The following is a 13658-nucleotide window of genomic DNA, read 5'->3' as shown; positions in this document are numbered from 1 at the left end:
CGGATGGCGCGCGCTGCGCTACAAATCCAGCAACCAGAGTTCGATTATAAACTAAACTCAACTATATTCTTGGTTCTTTCGGTAAAGTCACGTAGAAGGGAAACAATAGAAAAAAATGTCATGGTTTTCACACCTGATGATGATTGCTTGTGTTGCAGTCGAAACGTCGTGAGAATTTTATTGTTTTATATTTTTATTATTTTATTGTTTCCCTTCTACGTGACTTTACCGAAAGAACCAAGAATATGAATCCCTGCAGTCACGAAAGCTTTAAATCAAAATTTAAACTCAACTAATTTATTTTACCAGGTAAGGCCCACTGGTCTACATAGCTCTCTTTTTTTTAGAAGCGACCTGGCCATCACAAATTATGGTTCCAGCGAAGTGGCTTATCGTGTGTAAATGTATAGCAGTCAAAGACTCTAGTCTAAACGCATTTTGATCCTAAAATGTCGAGCTAAAAACCGGAGGACCCGGACAAAAATCCACGCGACCCCGGGGAGAGAGACACGAAAACTCCAAATATACAGCAGCAGGCGTCAGGGTCGAGATCGAACCCACGACCTCCTGTATACCAGGCGAGGTAGTTAACATCTCCTAGCCACCCTGACGCCACTTATTGTCCTTCACGAGCCTCCTCCTCCACAGAGGCCGATCTTGACACCTCTCATATAATTTAATCGGCAATTCCACTCAGCTCCACTTCCTTCTGCAACCACATCAGCCCATGTCTTCTCTACCCCGTGTTGTCCTTGCGGAAATGTGTGGTGGTCACTCTGTAAACACACACACGCTACACAGTACCTACCAGAGCGGGGTTATTGATAACCCTGACAAAGGCCCCGCCTGAGGGGTGGAGGCTGTGGAGTGTGTGTGTGTGTGTTGTGAGTATGTGTGTTGAGAGTGTGTGTTGTGAGTGTGTGTGTTGTGAGTGTTTGTGTGATCCCCCAGAACCCTGCCCCTAGACAGAAAGCGGGATAAACAAACAGATCTGTTGGACTACCTGTGGCCAGAACCCCTCGTGAGGGGAGGGGGCTGTGGGGGATCTGTGATCCCTCAGAACCCCGCCCCTCGGTGGGGAATCGTATAAAAGGCGGGCTCCTGAGAGCAGAGCTCAGTTCGCCTCAAGCCGAAGTCGAGGAGCCACCTGGAGACGAGACCCTGGACCCCAAGCCCTGACGCCCTTCTAAGGGCCGGGGCTCAGTGCGGTGCCAGAGGTAGAGAGGCTAGGACCCTGAGGTTCCCTCAGCCCGACGTCCTTCTGAGGGCCGGGTCTGGACGGGCCCAGTGGTCAGAGACCCACCGGTGCCAGCGGTGGGTCAGCCTCCTTAGCTCCAGCCAGCCGGAGGGCTATAGGAGTAGGTCAGTGGCTAGGATAGCCCGGGGGGCTGTACCTCCACAGGTTGTGGGTGGAAGGGGCCATTACCCCTTCGTGTTAAGTCCTAGTGAGTGTTGTTAAAGATATAAAATAAACGTGTTGCTTCCTACTACGACTCCGTCTACATACACGACCACTACAACTGTATAGCAGCAAAAATAGTCTAAATGCATGGCTATAAATGTGGAGGAAAAACCGGAGGACCTGGAGAAAAATCCACGCGAGCATGGGGAGAGAGACGCAAACTTCAAATATACAGCAGGCGTCAGGGTCGGGATCGAACCCACGACCTCCTGCATACCAGGCGAGGTAGTTAACATATCCTAGTCACCGTGATTATGAGAGAGAGACACGCAAACTCCAAATATACAGCAGCAGGCGTCAGGGTCGGGATCGAAACAACGATCTCCTGTATATCAGGCGAGGTAGTTAACCATCAAAATTGGTGAAAGAATCTGGAGAGATTTAGTCTCAAATGACATTGGTGTGTAAAAAACTAAGCACCTGGGAAGACAAAGGCGTTCGGGCGTGGTTCTGGCCGTCCACCCTCGCATGCCGTGCTGGCCTTGATAGGTGCTCGCTACTTGCCCCAACAGTCCGCTAAAGGCGATACGTGGAATATGTCTTTTATTAAAATCGTACTGCGATGGCTTGAGAGAGACATTCATCCGGTAGTGAACATATCACGGCTGACAGTTACTGAATGACGAGGATAGGTTGCAGCAAGCACGCACGTCACAATCTTGGTATGCCTTTTTATTTTAATTAACACTTCATATTCATTGTTAACGGAATCAAGTCCACGGATAAATGGAATGAACAATATAGCAAGGGTAACAGATTTCTAACCACTTTTCAACTTCACACGAAGAGTAATTACATGATTTAAACACGCGACTCGATCATGCGCGCGCTCTACGGGAGAAGACATCAACCAAGTGGTGCCGGATTCTCGTCGTAGCAGCTACTATTACATTTGTAGCAACTACTACATTTGTAGCAACTACTACATATGTAGTAGCTGCTACAAATGTTACAGGCCCCGCATTTTCAAGGGCCCCGCGCTAAATGCTTTCAAGCTATCGATTCTGGTTCAGTGATTCTGGACTTGCTCTATTACTATAGTACTATACTGCATTCAACTTCATGAACGACTGGGTGTTTAAGGTTAGCGGTTTGTCGTATTATGCGGCTGTATAGCAAATGAAAAAATACAATTACTTTACTATGCAAGTTAAACATTTGTGTTTTAATATTTATGGGTTTTTTTTCAATTCAGGGCCCCTTTACAACAAATGCACCAGGCCCCGCACGAGCTTAATCTGGCACTGCAACCAAGGATCCTTCCCTTTGATGTTAGCAAAGTTCACTCTCACCGCTGCGATAAGTTTACAGTCTCATTTCGGTACAAATGTCCTTTGCGTCTCGTTTTTTGTCTTCTTCTTCTAAAGAGTGACACCAAATTTCCAAGGTACATGCGCGACCAGTTAAAAAGGGACACTTGATTTTTCTTTACTTGTCTCAAATATTTTTTTAAACGAAAGTAAATAAAAAAAACTGCAAAGGGACTGACATCGGAAACTTCCATTCGTGACATTTCGTGGTGCTGGCTGACGAGTCTCAACTGTGTCCCGAGGCAATAAAGTGACAATCTCGATGCCATCAGTTTGACACGCAAGTAGGCTTTTCCGACCAATATTAATCGTAAAAGGTTTTTATTTTCTTGGGATTCGATGGCGTAAGTGTAAATGTGTTGTCAACCCACGTCTGGCAAAATCGCCCGACGATGCTGGTTGTAATTACCAGCGTAAGGTTACGGCACTCAAATAGTAAATTACTCTCCAACACCACCGGTGAGCTGAAGTAGTAAACTCATTGACACGTCGTGTTACCGTCACAAACTTTACTAATTGTGGCCGGTTTAACGACGCATTTATTATATGCTTAGTTCTTTCGGTAAAGTCACGTTGAATGGAAACAACAAAATAATAAAATATATATATAATTATATATTTTTATTATTTTGTTGTTTCCCTTCAACGTGACTTTACCGAAAGAACTAAGAATATGAATTACTGCAGTCACGAAAGCTTTAAATCAAGACGCATTTATTATCACGCTAACCCCAAAAGAGCGTTATGAATTGTGATGCAGCGTTTCTGCTCCCCAGATTTAAATTCAACTGCCCCCCCCCTCCTCTCTTTTGTTCTATGGACAATGTGAAAAGGGAAATTAATGAAACGGAACCTTAATATTTCAGTCAACCCCCACCCCCCGGCATTGGATGTCGTGACATCAACGCCACCAAACGTAGACATTATTGTGGGACAGATAGCGCAGTCCCCTTTTTGTTGTGTTTGAAGGACATCCGCTCCCGACAGCCCAAACTTCCTTTGCATCACCGCCTCTCGGCCCACTGGCAAACGACTGCCTTTGTCCACCACTCACGTCCTCCCGCTTGAGACGCGCGGCATCGCCTGAACTCGTGCGGCACTAAAGGGGCCGTCCATAAATGACGTCACGCGATTTTTGACCCCCCCCTCGTCACAAAGTCAGACCCTCCCTCAAATATGACGCCACAAATCTCTGCGCCCCCCCCCACATTTCAAACCCCCTCCCCCCTCGTCACACATCGTCACAAATGTCTGACCCCCCCCCCCCCCAGGTGCGTGACGTCATTTATGGCCGGCCCTCCTGACCTGTAAAACGCCGACGGGTTTATTTAGTTACTTCCCAACACAACGTTGGTCTAAGGCGTACAAACTAATTTTCTTCTCCCCCACCCCCTCCAGTCAACGTTGCCCCAACGTCGCACGCGCCCCCGGGAACGTTTGTTGCCACCGTATTAAAATTACCCATGCCGCCTCGCGGTGCCGTCACGTCACAAGCCACCACGTGTCACGGCTGCCGCTCCGTACCATCCGCGGACTGTGACCACCGTGAACTCTTAGAGATCACAGGGGACGTGACATCTCCGAAAGGCCATCGTGTATTCATGGATGAGTGCACACCAAGGGTGTTTATAACGAACTGATTGTGTAAAGTTCAGAGACTTGTTCATCTAAGCCACTATAAATACAACTTTTTTTTTTAGTAATTGCCAAACGATCTACATTTTTCACCATCTGCATTTATATTACCGTGTTCTCCAGCTCATGAGCAGGTTCCTCATCTGTACTGTATTTCAAAGCAAAAGTTTGGAGGTGAAATCTTTATAAAATACCTGTCAACCTATACGGTTTACCCGTATTCTTGTACAGGGGCATTGCATTCTCAGGTCCATGCGGTGTACAGCCGTGTCAATACGGGCAACAACTAAACATTATCTGTTTCTCCCTTGTGATGGGACTTTATAGGATGAACGTTGAGATTTATAAGGGCACGGGGTGACCAATAAGGTCTCAATTGATCTGTCATAATGTCACCACTGATAAGGGTTTAACAGCTCTGTTATAATCAGGTAGGAGTGCGTGCGTGCGACCGGATCTGTAGAACTCTTACTTATGCAGGACCACACGTTTTTCTTTTGGGGTGCGTCTTAACTTTTCCAGAGCTTTTTTATTTAGATAATCTGAAGAATGCGATAGATCATATGGGGTGAATTATTCCTCCAAAGTACCTCCAAATCTGAAAGCTTGTTTTTAAATGGGATATCAACAACCCCTTCTAAAACAGAAAAAAAATTCGCGTCACGGGCCACCGTGTGACGTGACCATTTGATAACTTTCCATCGCAATGTCCTCTTTCTTTCTTTTTTTTTGGAGGGAGTGGGGGGGGATAGGCTGCGGTGCAGTGTTTTTGGGAGAAAATAATTGTTCTCGGGTCGCGTAGAAAAAAAGAACACGCACTGGGGTCTGCAAAAAAACAAAGCAGAGCAGTCAAAATGTGTTCAAGAACCCATCTGCGCGAAATGTATAAACAAACCAAGTCTCAGTCGGCTCTGCATGCCCCACTCTCCCATTGAGCGCTTGCGTGCTTTTGAAAAGTTATCACACTAGTTAAGCTATGCACTTTAAAATGTGAATTGAACTAATTTCTTGAGAACTGTCGTTTGTGTTTAGTTTGTTGTCCTTCCCCCGCACCTCCGATTTAGCACGGTTGGCTGGGTACGGTGCAAAATAAGTTCTACATACATTGTGGAATGGAGATTGTTGCATTTAAAAAAACTTTCCATGCAGATTTTTTTCCCTGTGCACATGACATCGTCGGAACCACATCAAGACTAGTGTTCTCCACCATTTGTAACTGAATTCATGAGCCACGCACACTACATTGACACTGTTTTCGAGGCAGGATCCAACTCGCGTTTCGGAATTTTGTTCAGTAAGAGTTAACAACTTTCTTTGTAAAACTTGTCAGAATGTTAACTCTCATATTATTGGTCCGATGGAATCCCGTATTGGTCCAAAAGAATCCTGTTCCATCAGTTTGTTTCCTTCTGCCAACCCCACATCATGAGCTTGTATCACCATATTATTTCTCTGGAACCATGCACTTGTTCCCCCAATATTTTAAAGCAAAAGTTGGGAGGTGGGTCTTGAGAGCCGGTTAGAGGTGCGTGCGTGATTTGCATAACTGTCGGCACAGGTTTTGGGAGTGTGGAAGGCTCTTCCAATCCGGAAGCAACCAACCTTGTCGCAGCAAAGCATCATGGTACGGTAAACGTCAAATTTCCATGTTAATGTAAAACCGATGCGGCAATCCACGCGATCTACAAAGTCGGTTTACAACAGGCTCACATTACGTTACATAAACAACCAAAATCCTCAACAAAGTTCAAGCGGGGGGATGGAAAAAAGCACGACACACAGACGTTCAATTCTGCTTGCTTTGCCCATAGTAGATTTACTACATCTATAATAAATGTTCCTCCCCGGCAATTATCAATTCCCCAGGGTCTTTTTTTTGCAAAAAAAATAGGGAGCAATGAATTTCAATTAGTTCTTGCCTGGTTAAATAAAGAATATCGACCAACTGACATTATAATACTATACATCTATCCTTTTTAACATGAAATTATCTGGATTTCTCGCATGCCTTCAATATAATTACAAGTCTACAGTATATAATATTCTGCGCGGATTACATTCGGCGCGCGGTGATGTTAGTCCTCTCCTCGTCGTTATTTATGGCACCTGGTAGGAATTTAATTTTCACATCTCACAGTCGCGCGCCTCAATGTTGGCTCCCTCCGTGTTACAATGGCCGTGTCTAGATCTGCGGGCGCTCCTCTCTCCCTCCACCCACCCCGTGTCTCTGCTGCAGCTTTCGGGGGAGAGGGATAACAACGCAATCTGGATCGTCAAGGGCAATTCCCGATAATCGACATCGCGTTAGTTGTGCGTCTTGACGCCGACGACGTCACGACTACGGCGGCGCGTGTTGGGAAAAGCCGCAGACGTCGTTTCGGCGGCATCAGTTGCGGGGGGGGAGGGGGGGGAGGGGGGGTTGGCGAGCGATTTCCGATCATCTGAAAATTCACACGGACACGGCCTTTGGATATTTCAGATGCTAGGAAAAGAGATCAGCTTATGAGCTTATGGACACCTCGCCGATTTCGAATTACCCTCTTCTCAACAGCCGATTGGATTTTGTGAAAGCGATGGCTCATCAATGTTACATTAACGATGGCATTATATCGACGTTGGTAGGGGCTTCGGAATAAAATGTTTTCTCCAAATTTGCATTTTTCTGGGGTCTCCCATAAATAGATGAGCACGTAATAATATATGGGGCTGCAAAGTGGCAGCACAGCAATGGACCGAATCCATCTGTGCTGAGCTCGGAGTGGTGGAGGGGGTGACCCGTTGAATGTCGATGCCTTGGCGGCTACGACTACCACCCAAGTCCCCATACGCAACGTCGCACCCTAATTCATTGTACGACGGCTGTCCGATGTAATGTGCGCAATGTATTCTTTTCAACGAGCAGGGTCAGCAGTCCTGATATCATGAGTTCAAACCCCAAAACCAGATAACTAAGGCCCATCATCACAATCGTCATCCCTGCAGGATGAGTAAAACGAGCACCACCTGGTTAAGTTACACCACTTTGGTGCGTTCTATGGGCTGGGACCTGTCGTCTTTATCATCATCGTCAGCCATCATCAATCCCACTGCTGGATGGAGGCCTCCACAGGCCGTCGCCATCGTCCCACAATCCTGCGACGGAATAATCCACCCAGCACATGGCAGGATCGTGAGAGACGGTGACCGCTTGGGTAAGCCTGCCAAAGGAACGGAACTTCCGCGGATATCAACTGCACCCGCCCAGTGATGTAGAGGGAGGTGGGGGAGGGGGACAGGGTTGGGAGTGGGAAGTCGGATCGACCACTCCTCCGCAAGCGAGCGACATAAGTCGCCTCGGCAAGTTGCATCAGCAGTGTCAGCGCCGTGATCGTTGACGCCAAATAAACATGCGAGAGCCGCGCACAAAGACAAAGATCGCTCGTGTAGCCTGACAGATGGACAAAGATCGCCTGACAGATCGTTGGAGCAAGTGTTGCTAGCGAGCGCCTAATTAAGGCTGAGAATGGCGCATGAGGTGTGGGCTAGATCCACGCCCGGCCGCCCGAGTTCCGACGTACGCCACCGATGCTATCCGTGGCCGCAAATCAAATCCAGGTCACCGGGTTTGATGCGCAGTGTGCTAACCACAACACTACCGCTCACCTTGCAGATATAACGCACATCTGTGCACATGCACGCACGTGTCTGTTATGGGCCCCATGTTTGTGTACCGAGACCGATTTCCCACACCCCTCGACCGCTCCCGGTTTGATGTCCGTAGGAGAAGATAAACTGGCTGAGAATCAAACTCGAGTCGCGGGCTCCGTGGCGCGGTGTGCAAACCACTGTGACACCACTCCTCCCCATACCATACACAAGAGACAATGGTTCTGTGCAGCCACACGTACTGTTGGGGGCAAGTGCTGTTGTGTTTGTGTGCACCAAATTTTATACCGCACGCAAACCACGTGACAGAAACCAGACTGGAAAAAATGTAACGATGATCACTTTCGAGTCAGATTACGACTTTGCGTGTGGCTTAAGCAGCCCAACAACGAACGGCGTCCCGGGGAGTTAGGCAGTGTTGCAGCGAAGAGATTTTTTGACCGCGGTGAGGGCGCGTGCACAAGTGCGCGGGTGCGTGTGTGCGTGCGCGTGTGCTTGCATCGTCGGATCAAGCGCTGGTGTGCGTAGGGGTGCTTGGCTGGTTGAGGCTCATGGTTTTGCACAGCCATCCGGCAAAATCCACTTCCTCGGCCTCGGAGCGCTTGATGAATGCGTGCGTCTGTTGGAGGGAGAGGGAAGGTGGGGGGGGGGGAGGGGATGAGGCGAGACACGGAGGTTAGTGCGCAGGAGACGAGAGATGGGGAGGGATATATGGGAGGATCAAATGTGTGAGCGCACTCCGTCGCACAAACTGTAGCGCAGGGGGCGTGAAATTTACGCAGGACGGCAAACATGTCCATGCCTCTATCAGCAAGTCTGGATGCCAGCCACACTGCCTCCATCTTCGTATTGGCTTCTTTGTCCGTGTCTTTCAGACAGAGGTCAATGAATGAACGACTGTCAGAAAGTCTCATCTATCGTTCGGGCAGCAATTCTGTTTGTCTGTCTGCACAGTCTCTGTGTGTGTGCTTCTCTGTCTCGATGTCGGCAAGCGTGTCTTTCTGTCTGCTATTACGTCCATTTGCTTGTCCATCTGCCAGTGTGTGTGTGTGTACGTCTGTCGGCGTGTCCGTTTGCCTGCACGTCAGTCCATCTCGAAATGTTGTACAAATCCTGGGTGTGAAGTGTCCAATGTGTGCCCTTCCTCACCATCAGATACTTCAGGTCAGCTCTCTCTGCCGGGTTCTTTATCAAGCTGTCGGACAGACGCACAACAACACAACAACAAGACGAGTCGTCCCGATTTAAGAGAACTGTGACCGAGCGATAGCGCGTGCATCCAACCGCTTCTTGCAAAGGTCTGGTAGTTCAAGTCGTGTGTGGCCACCCCCTGTTGATACTGCGACGTGCATTCACAGTAAACGCTATACGCCATCCTCTTGACCGTGGGCATTAAAGATCCCGTGACCTTTATTTGAAAAAAAATGCACGGGCCATGTTTGCTGGCGTCACCAATTCGCATCAACCAAATATGAAATGTTACACTAAGAATTAGTATTCATTGGGCTACCACGACAATCATCAATCATCCTTTTACCATGTGAAACTACTGCAGACTGTCTGAAGTATGGCATGAATACCAAATGCACTCATGATTTGATATACAAAGTGGCTAATCTGTATGCATGCATGTACGTATGTAGAGTAGAACCCCTTTTGATGACGGTAATTGCTTCTACGAAACCGGTCGTTAAGTGATTTGGCCGTTAAGCGAGTTTAGGAAATACATGTTAAAGGCTTAATTCGTTCGAATAGCATCGAAAGTTAACCTTTTGCGCCCACAAAACGTACTTTTTACATATAAACAATGGATATCTATATTAATACATGAAGATACTAACAACATTATAAACACAATATTAAAAGAAACATGGTTAATCATTGCATTAATTAATATTTTACTGTATCTACAATAACCCGTTGTAAACAGGGGAATGGTCGGTAAGCGACACATTGGGCTCTATGGAGTCACTACACTACTATACACTACACTATACACTACACTACTATACACTACACTATACACTACAATACACTACACCACTATACACTATAAACTACTATACACTACACTACCATACACTACACCACTATACACTATAAACTACTATACACTACAATCCACTACACTATACACTACACTACTATACACTACACTACTATACACTACACTACTATACACTACACTATACTACTCTACACTACAATACACTACACTACTATACACTACACTATACAATACACTATATACTACACTATACAATACACTATACAACACTACTATACACTACACTACTATATACTACACATTTGGCTCTATGGAGGCCTGTCGCTAAGCAATTAGTCGTTAACAGGGGTGGTCGTTAAGAGGGGTTCTTACTCTACACTACACTATACACTAAACTAATATACGCTACACTATACACTACACTACTATACACTACACATTGGGCTCCATGGAGGCCCGTCGCTAAGCGATTAGTCGTTAACAGGGGTGGTCGTTAAGAGAGGTTCTACTGTATAAGTATCGCGCAAATACCAAATACACTCATGATTCTATATAGAATGTTGCTAATCTGTAAGCATGTATGTATGCGCAGATAACCCCCACCCCCCCCACTCCCGGAGAAGACTCCACCAATTTCACTGAGTGATGTGTCATTTGAAAGCTCTTTCGTGTGTAGTTTATGCAAATGAGGGAGTGAATCACAGACACATTTGACCTTCAATCCAATAATTGGACTTGTGTTGCTCCGGTGTTTGTTTGGGGCTACCATTTACAGTGGGTAGCATCATATATTTTCAAAATCATACCGTGGATAGGTGTGCCATTGCAGAGGGGAGGGGGGGGGTGTGGATGGGTGGGGTGTGCCAGCGGCGATATTTTTTACTTAAATTCTTTCCAAGTGATCTATTATCATTAAGTCTCAACAGGCTTTTCTACTGGCTGGTTTTAAAAGTTTAAAAAATACAATGCAATAATATTAAAAATATATACGCATTTCATAGTTCTGCGTAAACTAGGACCTACGTTTCGCACCTCCGATTAGCACGGTTGGCTACGTACGGTGCGATAGAAGTTGAACATGCATACATAGCTAACAAGACAGGGTTCCCTTGCATATAAACATTTGGCAGTGCATCAGGATTGGTTCAGGGCAAAGGCCTGATTGCTGATAAGACACAATGTCAAAAACGCACTGTCAAGAGTTTTTCCAATGAACCAAATGCTCCTGAAATGATGCACTCCCAGTAGTCCTGTGTGTAAGGGTGGCGAGATGAATCGTCTCAGAGTCTTAGTCACAGATATGTGGAGGAGGCATACTGTCTGCCTATTTATATATATATATTTTGTGCTGATATAGTAGTGTAGGATTTGGAGGTGTGCATCGGTTTGGTGATGGAATGCCGACGGAGGACTGCATTTTTTTACCATTTATTTACGAAGTCCTGGAAGTCCTGCGTGAAGACGGTGCAAGGCAGCTTAGGTGGTGGCTGCAAGGGGACACGGGTGAAAAAGGAGACATCATCATCAGCCATGGTTATCCCACTGCTGAATGAAGGCCTCCCCAAATCACCGCCGTCTCTAACGATCCCGCGATGGAATGAATCCACCCAAGCACATGCAGGGTCGAGAGAGAGACGGAAACGATTTGTGAAAGCCTGCCACAGAAACAGACTTCTGCAGATTTCTACCGGGTCTGCCCAATGCCGTGGCGATGCAATACTCCGCACAGGAGCCCATTTCATGGCTCCACCACCTCCATGGTGAGACATCTGTGACTTTTAGAACGAGACAGTCTTGCCGAGGTCTCAAGACTCTTTCTCAGGAGGATCCTGCTACATTGGCATGTTTGACCTATGTGAGAAACCCCCGACGAAACCCTTGAATGCTAACCGAGTGACACTCAAAGCTCCATACAGCTTCGAATAATCCACGGTTGGGACTAATTAATCTCCCCTGGAGACCACGCAACCGATATAAGTTTTCAAAATGAAGCGAGATGTGCTGCTTGGATTTTCAACTCCAAAAACCAAACGGCTCTCACCTGGCCATAACAACACCTTGTCCCAAGCTGTCCTACAAGACCTTAAAGAAGAAGGTGATCATTCGAACGTCCATGAAGCAGATTTTTTACTTGGACATAGTGTCAACCAATTAGAGACTGTGATTTGGATGGCTAAATAGTTGTCATCGTTTCTCGATGGGGAAAGAATGCTAAAAATACTGCGGTCTCGGACGTACTCGGACGAACTGACGCTTTCATTCGCACTTCGACGGTGGTGATGTCGCATTCAAGTTTCGTGTACATGTCAAACCTTTTTTGTTTACGCCACAAACAAGCCATGCTTTTCAAATGAGGGACCCCTGCCACAGCGGTGCAACGTTCAGTGCACCACACTTGGAATACAGGTCGCCAGTTCGATTCCATCTCCGGCGCAAAGGTTGAAACAACGGGGAAAGTTTCACAAATCCCCCCCACACCATCCCTGTCCACCCAGCAGTCCAAATGGGTACACCACAGCGAGTCCATTGTGTGGTGGGGTAAAATATGGGTACTCCCATTCCACGACATCTCGTTAGCATAGAAGTGTAGGCCAAAACTCCCACCTAGAGCTCCGTAGAGTGGAGGCCCTTCCACCAGCAGTGGCGTGGGAAAGCCATTGTAAGGGCTGCACCCTTACTAACATTTATTTCACATTAGAAACTATAAACACCTCGTTTTTTTTGTCCTTCCCCCGCACCTCCGATTAGCACGGTTGGCTACGTAGAGTGTGAAAATCCACCCCGTTTTAAGTTATTAAAATTATTTAGAAAATCTCAAATGATGCTGCCTAATTTGTGGAATGATCAATTTCTATAACTCTGGGCCCCAAGGCTGGCTAAAATCCGCACGGGCGTTCCCGGGTTCCCACCTCATTCACGATGTAATCCAGCAGTTCGAAGATTGCCATGGGAGGCCGTGCATCCATGTTGTACGCTGTGGGGATTGGGAGCCGAGAGCAAACAGAGGTGGGGGCGGAGAGGGGAGGAGGTAGGGGTTCAAGACAAGAGCATGATTTTATTCTTTATTATAACCAGAAGCAGCTCCATTATGTAAGAACATTCCATGCGAGTCTCCCGGCTTGGTCCGTAATCGGAGCGAGCCGTGCCGGGTAAAAGATCGCGAGGAATCCGTCATGGGCAGCAAAAGTTAAAAACACCTTATTACTCAAACACACAGAAACGTCAGGAGTGGTGCTAATAATATTGATGATAGCAACACTGAAAAGTGTAATGTTTATTAATTATACTATTCACATGATAAATATTGCTACATTTTTAAAGCAAGGTGTAAGGATGTAAGTCAAAAGGTCCTCCTATGTAAGTTTATGGACCCTTTGTTAGTTTACACATCCTATGAACGTCAATGGATCCCATATACTCTATGGGTTCTAGCTGAGCCTGTGGAATTGTACGGTGGGGCACAGTGCTGAATGCACTGCTCAAATAATCTCGTAATCGGAGCTCGATTCTCAGCCACAGATCCAGTCCTGGGTACCCACGACCTCCCTTCGCCAACCAGCACTGATCAGCGTGGTGAAGTGTGCTCAAACAACCGCCA

The 13658-nt window shown here is 46.7% G+C and overlaps 1 protein-coding gene across 1 annotated transcript in view; it reads right to left on the bottom strand.

Moving 5' to 3' along the window:
• Positions 1 to 4897: 4897 nt before the first annotated feature.
• LOC116953551 (dual specificity mitogen-activated protein kinase kinase 1-like) overlaps positions 4898 to 13658 on the bottom strand; it is a 40788-nt gene continuing 32027 nt past the window's right edge. Inside the window, exons 8-11 of the mRNA XM_032973852.2 lie at positions 12970 to 13034; positions 11486 to 11547; positions 9202 to 9247; positions 4898 to 8671 (exon numbers count right to left, since the gene is read on the bottom strand). Of these exons, the coding sequence (XP_032829743.1) occupies positions 8561 to 8671; positions 9202 to 9247; positions 11486 to 11547; positions 12970 to 13034 (284 nt within the window). The 3' untranslated portion in view covers positions 4898 to 8560. The remainder of the gene's footprint in view (positions 8672 to 9201; positions 9248 to 11485; positions 11548 to 12969; positions 13035 to 13658) is intronic.

This window comes from Petromyzon marinus, chromosome 52 (assembly GCF_048934315.1).
Source record: "Petromyzon marinus isolate PM22_M1 ecotype Great Lakes invasive population chromosome 52, UKy_Petmar_22M1.pri1.0, whole genome shotgun sequence".
In the NCBI taxonomy this organism is placed as follows: Eukaryota; Metazoa; Chordata; class Hyperoartia; order Petromyzontiformes; family Petromyzontidae; genus Petromyzon; species Petromyzon marinus.
Note: the sequence above shows the minus strand (reverse complement) of the source record. Positions and strands in the feature narration are given on the sequence as shown.